The sequence below is a fragment of the Panulirus ornatus genome, chromosome 10 (genome assembly GCF_036320965.1).
Source record: "Panulirus ornatus isolate Po-2019 chromosome 10, ASM3632096v1, whole genome shotgun sequence".
NCBI classification, from domain to species: domain Eukaryota; kingdom Metazoa; phylum Arthropoda; class Malacostraca; order Decapoda; family Palinuridae; genus Panulirus; species Panulirus ornatus.
In genome coordinates, this window is record NC_092233.1 from 9,498,072 (window position 1) to 9,511,061 (window position 12,990).

Sequence of the window (12,990 nt, forward strand, 5' to 3'; positions counted from 1 at the left end):
ATTACAACTTCATCACCAGCAAACCTCTTCTTGCATTTGTTTTCAAGTCAGACTGAATTGTAGCGATGAATGCAGGGCTTAAGGACACCATTCAAAGGTAATACACACCAGGAATTGGTTGATCCATACTGTCTTTGTGTCCTGGTGGTACGGTCAGCCCTCGAAAGCCATTGCCCACGGCTAAGGACAGCACCAAACAGCCCCTGACATGGCTAGAATTCCTCCTCTTCTACATCAGCTGAACCATGTACCACGAAGACGCCCTCAACTTCCCTGTCAGGCAAATCCATACATGCTATGTGTCTGTAAAAACAGTTATCCAATGTGATGGCGTCTGGTATCCTTGTTTCTCATTCAGATGTCCACTTCTCTGTAAGGTAGTGTTAGTCGCCCCACGCGTCTCCCACAAGGATATTTTGAAAACCCATTCTAGGAAGCACTATCTCTGACCACTGGGGTCTCATCTAACAACGCAAGTACGAGGGGAAAAAATAGCCCAACTTCAGTTTTCATAACTTCACCCTCGAAACAATTCTCCATTTCTACAATTTGTCGAAATTCCTTTCGTTTTGTTTCCTTATCCCAGTCTCACCTCTCTATACACTGGACACACCACTCTTTCCCTCACTTCCTCACACACTATCCTCATCACTAACGCTAGTCTCATGATCTGATAATACAATGTTCCTTACTGTGCTTCCCAGTAGTCTCCATCCTGGAGTCCTAACACACACACACACACACACACACACACACAAAGGGTGTTCAACCCCTGTGCTGGACGATAAGAATATCCGGACATTAATGTACGAATGACACAAACATTATTGAAACCCACGGCCCAGTATGACCCAGGTAGGTCGTGTCGCTCTCCCCATTCTTGTTTGTGACAGGTTGCTAACCCCAGCCCAGCTGACACCTTCATTATTTCAACCCAGCTCTGGGCTGTCATCACTGACCCTCTACCCTGCTGCTACCATCACCATCATCAACCTCTACCCTACTGCCATCGTCACCATGTACCTCTCCCCTGCTGCTACCGTCATCAATTACCCCTTACACTCGTACCCTAATAACCAGTTGCTACCGCCCCGCTCCTCCAAACACACACACACACACACACGCACATCAGAGACGTCACTTCACCACTTTGACTGGTGCTTCCCCCACACTCAGCCTCACCCATAGTGACCTCACAGTTCATGGTGCCTCGCACATACACAGTGGTTCCACCTGCCCTCCACACACACACTACTGGCTACATACTTGTGTATGCTTCTATTGTCTTCCCTCAAAGCATCTCCGACAGACCCATTTCAACCCAGCAACTCCCGTAAGAATTCCCCTGAATTTTCAAGGTATTCCAATGCCCGACGCTTGGGGAAATGATCCAACTTGATAAACATAACATCGCATGAATAAACAGGTAACAAGCTGTGTACGCTGGGTGGCATAAGTGCGTTTCAGGATCCTGAGGTGAGAAGCACAACTCACTAATGGATGCGTGTCACGGGTACCTAGTTCCCGCGATCTACATCACGCATCGAACTAGCTACTGCTGCGCGCGCGTCAGTAGGATATGGCTAGGCTGGCGCAGTGAACAATAGACCAGGTCCTGGGCCGTGAAGGTGTATTGCTACGCTCACCTGGCTCTTCAAACTACATAATCACTGAAAAGTTTATTTTTAACATCTGGTGACTTTATAAGTATTACAATGTCTCATTTCCAACTATGTTTTAAATTATGATGTCCGAACTATTTTTGATGTTGCCTGTCCAGCCCTATTTAGCTTCTGTTGCCGTGACCGACTTCTGAGAACTAGTCATGGGTTATACGATCGCTGGGACAATTTTGGACAGGGCAGGGTCATTATGTGGGTAAGGACTCACACACGCATGACCCTGGCCCGGATATGAGAGCGTATCATTCCCCCAGCAGTATAGCATGTGGGCTCAACCACTGCAGGATCCAGCAAAACCAATCATACTGACGCTAATGAACACCAGGAGTTCTACTGACCTCCATTTGAAAAGCACGGTCGAAAGTACCATCATGAGAGCAGTCAGTAAATATCTGCTTCACTTTTAGCTAAAAAAAAATCGGTCTTTCCTTGGTACAAATTCTTTATGTGTCACAAGGCCACCAAATGCAGTCAAGCTAATTAAAAGAGAAAAAAAAGCAGTCCAGCTAAGACACACCAATCACAGCACCAAGAGAATAAACTGGATCCACGCACACTATTAACATGACCTAGAAGAATCAATCCATACTCTAGAAACTGAACGTTCACTCTTCCCATTCACCTGCACAGCAGCAGCAAGTAGATCTGATTCTTGGCCAGATGCCTCTGCCATAACATTCCTATTGATACCGTGTGGCATCATCATACTTATTGTGACCTCACCAGTACCGCTACTCTGCCCAGGTAGTACGCCCAGGTCGTACAGATCTTCCATACTTTTGCATGTGGACCAAAGGAAGAGAAACTAATCGTTCTTCAGCACACTTTAGTCACACGACTGCTCCTCGTACGGCTAGCCAATACTATTGTGTCTGATCAGTTCTCAATACTCTTTAGCTCTTGCCTCCAGGCCTTGTCTCGTGTCTCCCTGCTCACCAGACCATGGCTCATCACTCTGCTTACGAGACCACAACTCATCTCTCTGTTCACCAGACCACGGCTCTTTCCTCTTGAGAATACACCTTTTAAATATGAAATCTGAGTCACATGACGCTTTCTCCTCCATCACCATCCTAGTGTCTACATTGTGTATCAACATCATTCAACCTCCCTTATCTATCATTTCTCACACTTATCGTAATTCATTTTCTCTGTGTTATATATATATATATATATATATATATATATATATATATATATATATATATATATATATATATATATATATATATAACAGCTATTAAGCTGTATACACGACACGCACTTAACCATAAATAAACAGTCTTAGAGTCAGAAATATTCAAAGGGTATTTCATTTTTTTTTTCTTTTTACCTGGCTAACGTTATGAGTAAATCAGTGTTGCATTTTGCCACTTGCATTACGAGGCAAGACTATCAGTATTCACTCGTGCTACATGTTTCTCACATATTACCTACACCATAATTACATTACATCTACACCATATTGCAAGAGGTCACAGTGGTGCGCGTGATCTATATATATGCATAAAACCACAGTGCACTCTCGTGTAATGATCACGTCGTCAGAGATAGAAAACGTAGAATAGTCAGTTGATATACGTACAAGGAAATGACGTAGTTAAGCACGCCCCCCCCCCCACCCCTGCCTGGTGCTGGGGGAGAAAGGCCGTCCCCCAGTCCGACCCTGGAGAACCTGGACTGCCAGATCACTCCCAAGGCACCCCAGCAACTCCTGGGGAGGTTATAAACCAGTAAATTTAGCCTTGGGATATGCAACGTTCATCTTAGTTTTGGATTTCTTCGTCATTCCACGAAGCCTAGGTCAAAGGGTCAGGTGTCAAGCTGGGGAAGGGGTCACAGTGTAGTGCTGCGTCAGAGGGGCGCTGGGGAGCGGAAATCCCACGACCCGGCGACTGCTGAGCCATGCATGGGACGTTGCGGGAGGCCTGAGAACCCTGCCTCATCCAAGTGGTGAGGGGGCGGCCAGGGAGCAGGCTGGAGGGGAGGAACCCTCTCCTTCCTGGGATTTTACGGACCAAGGGGGAGGATGGAAGGTGAAGGAGGCAGAGAGCTCCCTCGCCCATCCCAAGGCGCCGGGGTCAAAGTGGCATATGGTGAGCAGAGCTTCCCTTCGTCAGGAGGCTCTTGTGGAGGAGAGGTGATGAGAGAGAGGGACTATCTTATATAAAAACTACACACACACACACACACACGGGCCTCCGTGGTGTGGTGGTTAGCGTTGCTGACCATAAGTCACCACGGGCCCGCCCGAGGTCAGGGCCCTATGGGTTCGAGTCCTGGGCGCAGCAGTCAGGATGTGTTCATCCTCCCCACGGTACTGGTTGATAAATGGGTACCTGGCATAGGCTGGTGTGTGTGTGTGTGTGTGTGTGTGTGTGTGTGTGTGTAGACATACAAGAATAAATAATAATCACTTACACGTGTAAGGCCACAAGCCAAATTAACTCAGCATGTAAAGTATCACAAGTCTCGATCTGTAAGGGGAGTAATGGTACCCCATACTGGGCAAAGCTTTATTTAGTGGCTCGTTAGGTTAGGTGATTACAGCCACCTGGATACCAAGGTCTACTGCCTCGTTAGGTAGGTGATTACTGGCACGTGGACACCAGCTTTCACTCAAGGTCTATGGTGGTGTTTCCGTGATGTCCAAGCTTGGCTCGGGAGGCAGACGATGAGTTTCATAGTCTCGAGGACGCGATTTCGAACACCACAATGAATAAAGCTTTGCTTTCATTCTAAGATAACAGGAAATGGTTGAGGGATATGGTATATAATACACAAGGGTGTTACGAAATCTAAGCGGTCACACCACAGTGATGGTGGTGTGGTAAGCGTTGCTGACTATCAATGCACGAACTCGTGTTCGAATGATTCCCAGCACGGGGCAGACGGCGCACAGCTCACTCAGCTGTTCATCCATCCTCGTAGTGGTAGTGATATGAACACCGATTTCAGCGGGAGTTTTAAAAGCGCTACAGCTGCGACAGGCCTATCCAGCTGTTAGATATCTAAGCTTGTAACTCGGCTCGAGTTAAGCCGGGAGGGGGAAGGGGGAGAGGGGGGGTCTGTATCAGGGAAATGGCCCTCAGCGACAGGTCTCAGAGCGTCCTGGGGGCTGGTACTATACATCTCACGAGAGAGCAAGTTTTGGACGGACGCAATGGCAAGTGTCAAGAAGCAGGATATACAAAAGAGAGCAAGCCAGTGAAAACTTGAGACAGTGGTTATCACGGTGGTCGTCACAGTGGTTGCCACAGTGGTCGTCACAGTAAGTCTTGACTGAAACTGACAGTAGCCAAGTTCTGCTCTTTGACGAATAAAGGTGTACTGTGCGACTGCTGTCCTAAGTTACGTGTATAACAAACTTATTATGGATGAGCTGTGATTTGTTAAGCATTCACAGGGGCTGAGCAATACCACTTGAAAAATGATCCATCCTTATTCATCATGTGCATTTTAACAACGAACATATGTTTACCAACACCAGAGCAGAAACAGTGTCACTACCTATACACCAGCTGCTAGGGTGGTCCAGACCCGACAGGTCCACTGTACGTAAGATGCTGACTTGTTCCTATCCACCACAGGCAACACTGGCCGTCCAGGAAGGAGAGGAGGTGAACGTCTGGGAGATCTACCAGATAGGTGAGTAGGGGGCCGTGTGGAGAGGGTGAGCTTGAGGGTTACGTTGGTTTGTGGTCAGTCGGTTGATGAGCGGGGTGTGTGGTCAGTTCGTTGATAAGTGGGGTGTGTAGTCAGTTGGCTGACGAGTGGAGTGTGTGGCCAGTTGGTTGATGAAGTCTTCGTAGTGTGTGGTCAGTCGGTTGATGAGTGGGGTGTGAGGCTAGATGGTTGATCAGTGGGGTGTGTGACCAGTTGGTTGACGAGTGGGATGTGTGACCAGTTAGTTGAGTGGGGTGTGTGGCCAGTTGGTTGATGAGTGAGGTGCGTGGCCAATTAGTTGATGAGTGGAGCGTGTGGCCAGCAGGGTGATGAGCGGGATATGTGTGGATTACGACCAGTATCAGCCAAGCACTAGCGTAAGGAACTATGCATGATGACCTCACCTCCACGGACAGTGCCCAGAGTTCCTGGAATGTTTGGTTAGCTAACCATTATTCCAGGCAGAGTTTATGGGGGTTATTGTATATCAAGGCTGAAGAAGAGGCGAGCAGAGTTCTTCCCGAGTTACCACACCCTCGACTGTTGCCTAAGCCTTAAGAGGGGATTTTTCGGTGCTGTTGTAGCCTCGAGAAAAATCAAGAAACCAGAAGGATCTAAGGAGTGACGGTGCTACGCTAATAACAATGGCCGCTGAACTCGACAGGCTGGTGCCAATGTGATGTATATAACGCTACTGTAACACTGATTGTTCCAAGTGTATCTGTAATATTAATGTCATCCACACGCTCACAAAAAAGTGAGTTATTGGTTAACTTTTATTACGTGACCCTCGCCTTGCGTGTTTACACGACACGAGATGTTATGGAAGATGGCCATAGTGAACGGTCGGTTATTATCATGGCAACATGACGACGTGATGATGATTCGTCCTTGCCCTCTAATTTCATTTTCATTCATTTCATGGACATAAAGTTACTTTAAAATATCAGTTGAAGCTAATGTGATAAGATAGACTTTAAAAGTGTTTTCATTTAGTATTTGACGCTGACGAAGGTGTTCGCTGAAATGAAAGGACAAAGAACTCGGAAAGCTTCGTAACCAATAATTTCAAAATACCTTACCGAGTCTGCTATGATTACGTAAGGCCGGTCCTTCGTAAGAAACGGAACATGAGAGTGTGATATATATACTATAGTACACTACACTTATAAGTTGATTATAGGGTAAACAGACAGTTATAAACAAGTCTCCGCCTTAAATTGCAGACGCCCTGTGTCTACTAGCGAGCCACTAGGAGACGGGCTGGTATCTCCAGTAAGGAATACGTATCTGTCTTCACTTTGGCCATGAGTTAATACTTTGACACATCTTTCAACTTCCATGAAAAAAAAAAATATTTTAACATCAAGAAGTAGCGAACGTGACTGTTTCCAACACGACCACGGTAGACGACCACTCAAATCAATAAATTTCTCTTTATTGTTATTGTTTTATTTATGTCGATCGCTCATGGACTATAATGTTACTGTGTCGTATGTACTTGAATGTAATCAATTAACTATTCTAAACTGTTTTATTGTTCAAGATTTTAATCATGGACCATATAATGAACATGGTTTATAGTCTTAAAAGCATGCATGTATGTAGTAAATTATCTATCTATCTATCTATCTATCTACCTACCTACCTATCTATCATGCAAAGTGTAGGGTGCTCTCCCACTCTTTATCAACCTGCCTCTGTTTCCACCTCCCTGTACGTGCCCTAATTGTTTCTTTCCTTCCCTGGGGGTCAGACGAGGGCTGGCGGCAGCGGGTCGAGCTTGTCGGATGGTGGCGCCCGGGACTGTCGCCGCCCTTGCTGGACCTCCCACCCGAGGACGTGGTCCCCCGTAGGACCAACCTGACCGGCCTCCACCTCCGCTGCCTCACTCTGGAGGTGAGACTCGCCACCCGTCTACCATCTAACGCTCTCGCACATATTCCACTTACTACCATAATCTCTCTCACTCTGTCAAACGTATTATAAACTTGAGTCCTCTCTATGTTAGTAATTTGTATGACGCAAAACTAGATTATATTCTATTTCAAACATCTAAATAGATTTATTCCCTGTAAGCGAGTACTTTGACGTCACAGCTAAGAGGTTATTATTGATGATCGACTTTCAAACTATCGCTCAAGGATGAGCTATCCCTTAGGTTCCGTGACTCCAAATGTTATTCGTTGTCACCCACAACAATGTATCAGTTTTTGTGAGACACATATTCTTTACTTCCTCGATTCTTTTTTTTCTGGTCCGGAGCACTTAAAGTGGTCTAGCTCAAACCATTTGTGTCGTCAGGGGTAATATTTTCTGCTGCTTTTTGTGGCCACGTATCATTCTTGTCTTGTGATTACTGTTATTTAAGTCTTCCCTGGTGAAGCACTACGGTCCTGTGATGGGGGCAGCACTACACAGTCCTGTGGTGGGGGCAGCACTACACAGTCCTGTGGTGGGGGCAGCACTACACAGTCCTGTGGTGGGGGCAGCACTACACTGTCCTGTGGTGGGGGCAGCACTACACACTCCTTTGGTGGGGGCAGCACTACAGTCCTGTGGTGGGGGCAGCACTACATAGTCTTGTGGTGTGGGTAGCACTACACAGTCCTGTGGTGGGGGCAGTACTACATAGTCCTGTGGTGGGGGCAGCACTACACAGCCTTGTGGTGGGGGCAGCACTACAGTCCTGTGGTGGGGGCAGCACTAGAGTCCTGTGGTGGGGGCAGCACTACACAGTCCTGTGGTTGGGGCAGCACTACACACTCCTTTGGCGGGGGCAGCACTACAGTCCTGTGGTGGGGGCAGCACTACACAGTCCTGTGGTGTGGGTAGCAATGCAGTTCTGTGGTGGGGGCAGCACTACTATCCTGTGATTGGGGCTGCACTACACAGTCCCATGGTGGGGGCAGCACAAATATACAGTGGTGGGGGCTGCAATACACAGTCCTGTGGTGGGGGCAGCACTACACCGTCCTGTGGCCTTTTGTCTGAAGGGTGGAGTGTAGAACACAGGCACACCAGTGATAAGGCTCGTAGATACAGATTCCTCCAACACTGATGCCGTCCGGCTTGAAATGCGTCAGTCATCTTTTGCCACTACGCTTCAGGTACTGTCCTTCAAAGTTCTAGCAAATGTTGTAGTCATCATGTGTCTCGCCTCCTGCCACCAGGTTATGACCTCTTCTTACCCCCTTAGGGACGTCCTCTGTACAAAGTACCGAACTTCAACGTATTCCAGAAGGAGTGAACATCTCCTACACTAACAGTAGGGACAGTAAAACCTACTCTTCCTCCGTTCTCTGTGTGGGATAACTAGCTAATCAGATATCTTCCTGGCTGCCTCGACCAACCTTGCGACGCACTCCATCTTTTTTTCTCCTAAAATTCTCCCTACTGTACATACATACACACACTCTCATCCCCAGTGGGATCTTCTACCACTGATGGTGCAAGTGGGACACACCTGCCACTGGTGGTGCGGGTGGGACACACACCAGCAGCTGGTGGTGCAGGTGGGATAGTAAGGCGTGAGAGCAGGGTGTTTGTGGGTGTTTGTGTGTGGGGGGGGGGGGAGTGTCACAGTGAGGGTTAACACTGTCATCTCCCACAGTCGCAGCCGTCCACCTTCAGCCAGCTGAAGGAGGATGGGACGGTGCAGGTGCTCGGCTGGTTTGCTGACGTCTGGAGGGAGATGCAGCGGCTCAGCAACTTCACGTGAGTATACTTGTATACCTGTGAGTCGGCGGGGAAGGGTGTACACCTTTGAGGGCGGAAGGGTGCATACATGTGAGGGGCAGGGAGGGTGCATACATGTGAGGGGCAAGGAGGGTGTATACGTGTGAGGGGCAGGGAGGGTGTATACGTGTGAGGGGCAGGGAGGGTGCATACATGTGAGGGGCAGGGAGGGTGCATACATGTGAGGGGCAGGGAGGGTGCATACATGTGAGGGGCAGGGAGGGTGTATACGTGTGAGCGGCAGGGAGGGTGTATACGTGTGAGGGGCAGGGAGGGTGTATACGTGTGAGGGGCAGGGAGGGTGCATACATGTGAGGGGCAGGGAGGGTGCATACATGTGAGGGGCAGGGAGGGTGCATACATGTGAGGGGCAGGGAGGGTGCATACATGTGAGGGGCAGGGAGGGTGCATACATGTGAGGGGCAGGGAGGGTGCATACATGTGAGGGGCAGGGAGGGTGCATACATGTGAGGGGCAGGGAGGGTGCATACATGTGAGGGGCAGGGAGGGTGCATACATGTGAGGGGCAGGGAGGGTGCATACATGTGAGGGGCAGGGAGGGTGCATACATGTGAGGGGCAGGGAGGGTGCATACATGTGAGGGGCAGGGAGGGTGCATACATGTGAGGGGCAGGGAGGGTGCATACATGTGAGGGGCAGGGAGGGTGCATACATGTGAGGGGCAGGGAGGGTGCATACATGTGAGGGGCAGGGAGGGTGCATACATGTGAGGGGCAGGGAGGGTGCATACATGTGAGGGGCAGGGAGGGTGCATACATGTGAGGGGCAGGGAGGGTGCATACATGTGAGGGGCAGGGAGGGTGCATACATGTGAGGGGCAGGGAGGGTGCATACATGTGAGGGGCAGGGAGGGTGCATACATGTGAGGGGCAGGGAGGGTGCATACATGTGAGGGGCAGGGAGGGTGCATACATGTGAGGGGCAGGGAGGGTGTATACGTGTGAGGGGCAGGGAGGGTGCATACATGTGAGGGGCAGGGAGGGTGCATACATGTGAGGGGCAGGGAGGGTGCATACATGTGAGGGGCAGGGAGGGTGCATACATGTGAGGGGCAGGGAGGGTGCATACATGTGAGGGGCAGGGAGGGTGCATACATGTGAGGGGCAGGGAGGGTGCATACATGTGAGGGGCAGGGAGGGTGCATACATGTGAGGGGCAGGGAGGGTGCATACATGTGAGGGGCAGGGAGGGTGCATACATGTGAGGGGCAGGGAGGGTGCATACATGTGAGGGGCAGGGAGGGTGCATACATGTGAGGGGCAGGGAGGGTGCATACATGTGAGGGGCAGGGAGGGTGCATACATGTGAGGGGCAGGGAGGGTGCATACATGTGAGGGGCAGGGAGGGTGTATACGTGTGAGGGGCAGGGAGGGTGCATACATGTGAGGGGCAGGGAGGGTGCATACATGTGAGGGGCAGGGAGGGTGCATACATGTGAGGGGCAGGGAGGGTGCATACATGTGAGGGGCAGGGAGGGTGCATACATGTGAGGGGCAGGGAGGGTGCATACATGTGAGGGGCAGGGAGGGTGCATACATGTGAGGGGCAGGGAGGGTGCATACATGTGAGGGGCAGGGAGGGTGCATACATGTGAGGGGCAGGGAGGGTGCATACATGTGAGGGGCAGGGAGGGTGCATACATGTGAGGGGCAGGGAGGGTGCATACATGTGAGGGGCAGGGAGGGTGCATACATGTGAGGGGCAGGGAGGGTGCATACATGTGAGGGGCAGGGAGGGTGCATACATGTGAGGGGCAGGGAGGGTGCATACATGTGAGGGGCAGGGAGGGTGCATACATGTGAGGGGCAGGGAGGGTGCATACATGTGAGGGGCAGGGAGGGTGCATACATGTGAGGGGCAGGGAGGGTGCATACATGTGAGGGGCAGGGAGGGTGCATACATGTGAGGGGCAGGGAGGGTGCATACATGTGAGGGGCAGGGAGGGTGCATACATGTGAGGGGCAGGGAGGGTGCATACATGTGAGGGGCAGGGAGGGTGCATACATGTGAGGGGCAGGGAGGGTGCATACATGTGAGGGGCAGGGAGGGTGCATACATGTGAGGGGCAGGGAGGGTGCATACATGTGAGGGGCAGGGAGGGTGCATACATGTGAGGGGCAGGGAGGGTGCATACATGTGAGGGGCAGGGAGGGTGCATACATGTGAGGGGCAGGGAGGGTGCATACATGTGAGGGGCAGGGAGGGTGCATACATGTGAGGGGCAGGGAGGGTGCATACATGTGAGGGGCAGGGAGGGTGCATACATGTGAGGGGCAGGGAGGGTGCATACATGTGAGGGGCAGGGAGGGTGCATACATGTGAGGGGCAGGGAGGGTGCATACATGTGAGGGGCAGGGAGGGTGCATACATGTGAGGGGCAGGGAGGGTGCATACATGTGAGGGGCAGGGAGGGTGCATACATGTGAGGGGCAGGGAGGGTGCATACATGTGAGGGGCAGGGAGGGTGCATACATGTGAGGGGCAGGGAGGGTGCATACATGTGAGGGGCAGGGAGGGTGCATACATGTGAGGGGCAGGGAGGGTGCATACATGTGAGGGGCAGGGAGGGTGCATACATGTGAGGGGCAGGGAGGGTGCATACATGTGAGGGGCAGGGAGGGTGCATACATGTGAGGGGCAGGGAGGGTGCATACATGTGAGGGGCAGGGAGGGTGCATACATGTGAGGGGCAGGGAGGGTGCATACATGTGAGGGGCAGGGAGGGTGCATACATGTGAGGGGCAGGGAGGGTGCATACATGTGAGGGGCAGGGAGGGTGCATACATGTGAGGGGCAGGGAGGGTGCATACATGTGAGGGGCAGGGAGGGTGCATACATGTGAGGGGCAGGGAGGGTGCATACATGTGAGGGGCAGGGAGGGTGCATACATGTGAGGGGCAGGGAGGGTGCATACATGTGAGGGGCAGGGAGGGTGCATACATGTGAGGGGCAGGGAGGGTGCATACATGTGAGGGGCAGGGAGGGTGCATACATGTGAGGGGCAGGGAGGGTGCATACATGTGAGGGGCAGGGAGGGTGCATACATGTGAGGGGCAGGGAGGGTGCATACATGTGAGGGGCAGGGAGGGTGCATACATGTGAGGGGCAGGGAGGGTGCATACATGTGAGGGGCAGGGAGGGTGCATACATGTGAGGGGCAGGGAGGGTGCATACATGTGAGGGGCAGGGAGGGTGTATACGTGTGAGGGGCAGGGAGGGTGCATACATGTGAGGGGCAGGGAGGGTGCATACATGTGAGGGGCAGGGAGGGTGCATACATGTGAGGGGCAGGGAGGGTGCATACATGTGAGGGGCAGGGAGGGTGCATACATGTGAGGGGCAGGGAGGGTGCATACATGTGAGGGGCAGGGAGGGTGCATACATGTGAGGGGCAGGGAGGGTGCATACATGTGAGGGGCAGGGAGGGTGCATACATGTGAGGGGCAGGGAGGGTGCATACATGTGAGGGGCAGGGAGGGTGCATACATGTGAGGGGCAGGGAGGGTGCATACATGTGAGGGGCAGGGAGGGTGCATACATGTGAGGGGCAGGGAGGGTGCATACATGTGAGGGGCAGGGAGGGTGCATACATGTGAGGGGCAGGGAGGGTGCATACATGTGAGGGGCAGGGAGGGTGCATACATGTGAGGGGCAGGGAGGGTGCATACATGTGAGGGGCAGGGAGGGTGCATACATGTGAGGGGCAGGGAGGGTGCATACATGTGAGGGGCAGGGAGGGTGCATACATGTGAGGGGCAGGGAGGGTGCATACATGTGAGGGGCAGGGAGGGTGCATACATGTGAGGGGCAGGGAGGGTGCATACATGTGAGGGGCAGGGAGGGTGCATACATGTGAGGGGCAGGGAGGGTGCATACATGTGAG

The 12,990-nt window shown here is 51.7% G+C and overlaps 2 protein-coding genes across 2 annotated transcripts in view; one reads left to right on the plus strand and one right to left on the minus strand.

The window, feature by feature from the left end:
- Positions 1–9,069, plus strand: part of LOC139750616 (uncharacterized) — a 29,259-nt gene extending 20,190 nt beyond the window's left edge. Inside the window, exons 4-6 of the mRNA XM_071665290.1 lie at positions 5,273–5,330; positions 7,105–7,247; positions 8,962–9,069. Coding sequence (XP_071521391.1) covers positions 5,273–5,330; positions 7,105–7,247; positions 8,962–9,069 — 309 coding nt within the window. The remainder of the gene's footprint in view (positions 1–5,272; positions 5,331–7,104; positions 7,248–8,961) is intronic.
- The window catches only part of SMC2 (structural maintenance of chromosomes 2), a 150,533-nt gene that overhangs the window by 128,022 nt on the left and 9,521 nt on the right, over positions 1–12,990 (minus strand). The gene's annotated exons all lie outside the window — the stretch shown is intronic.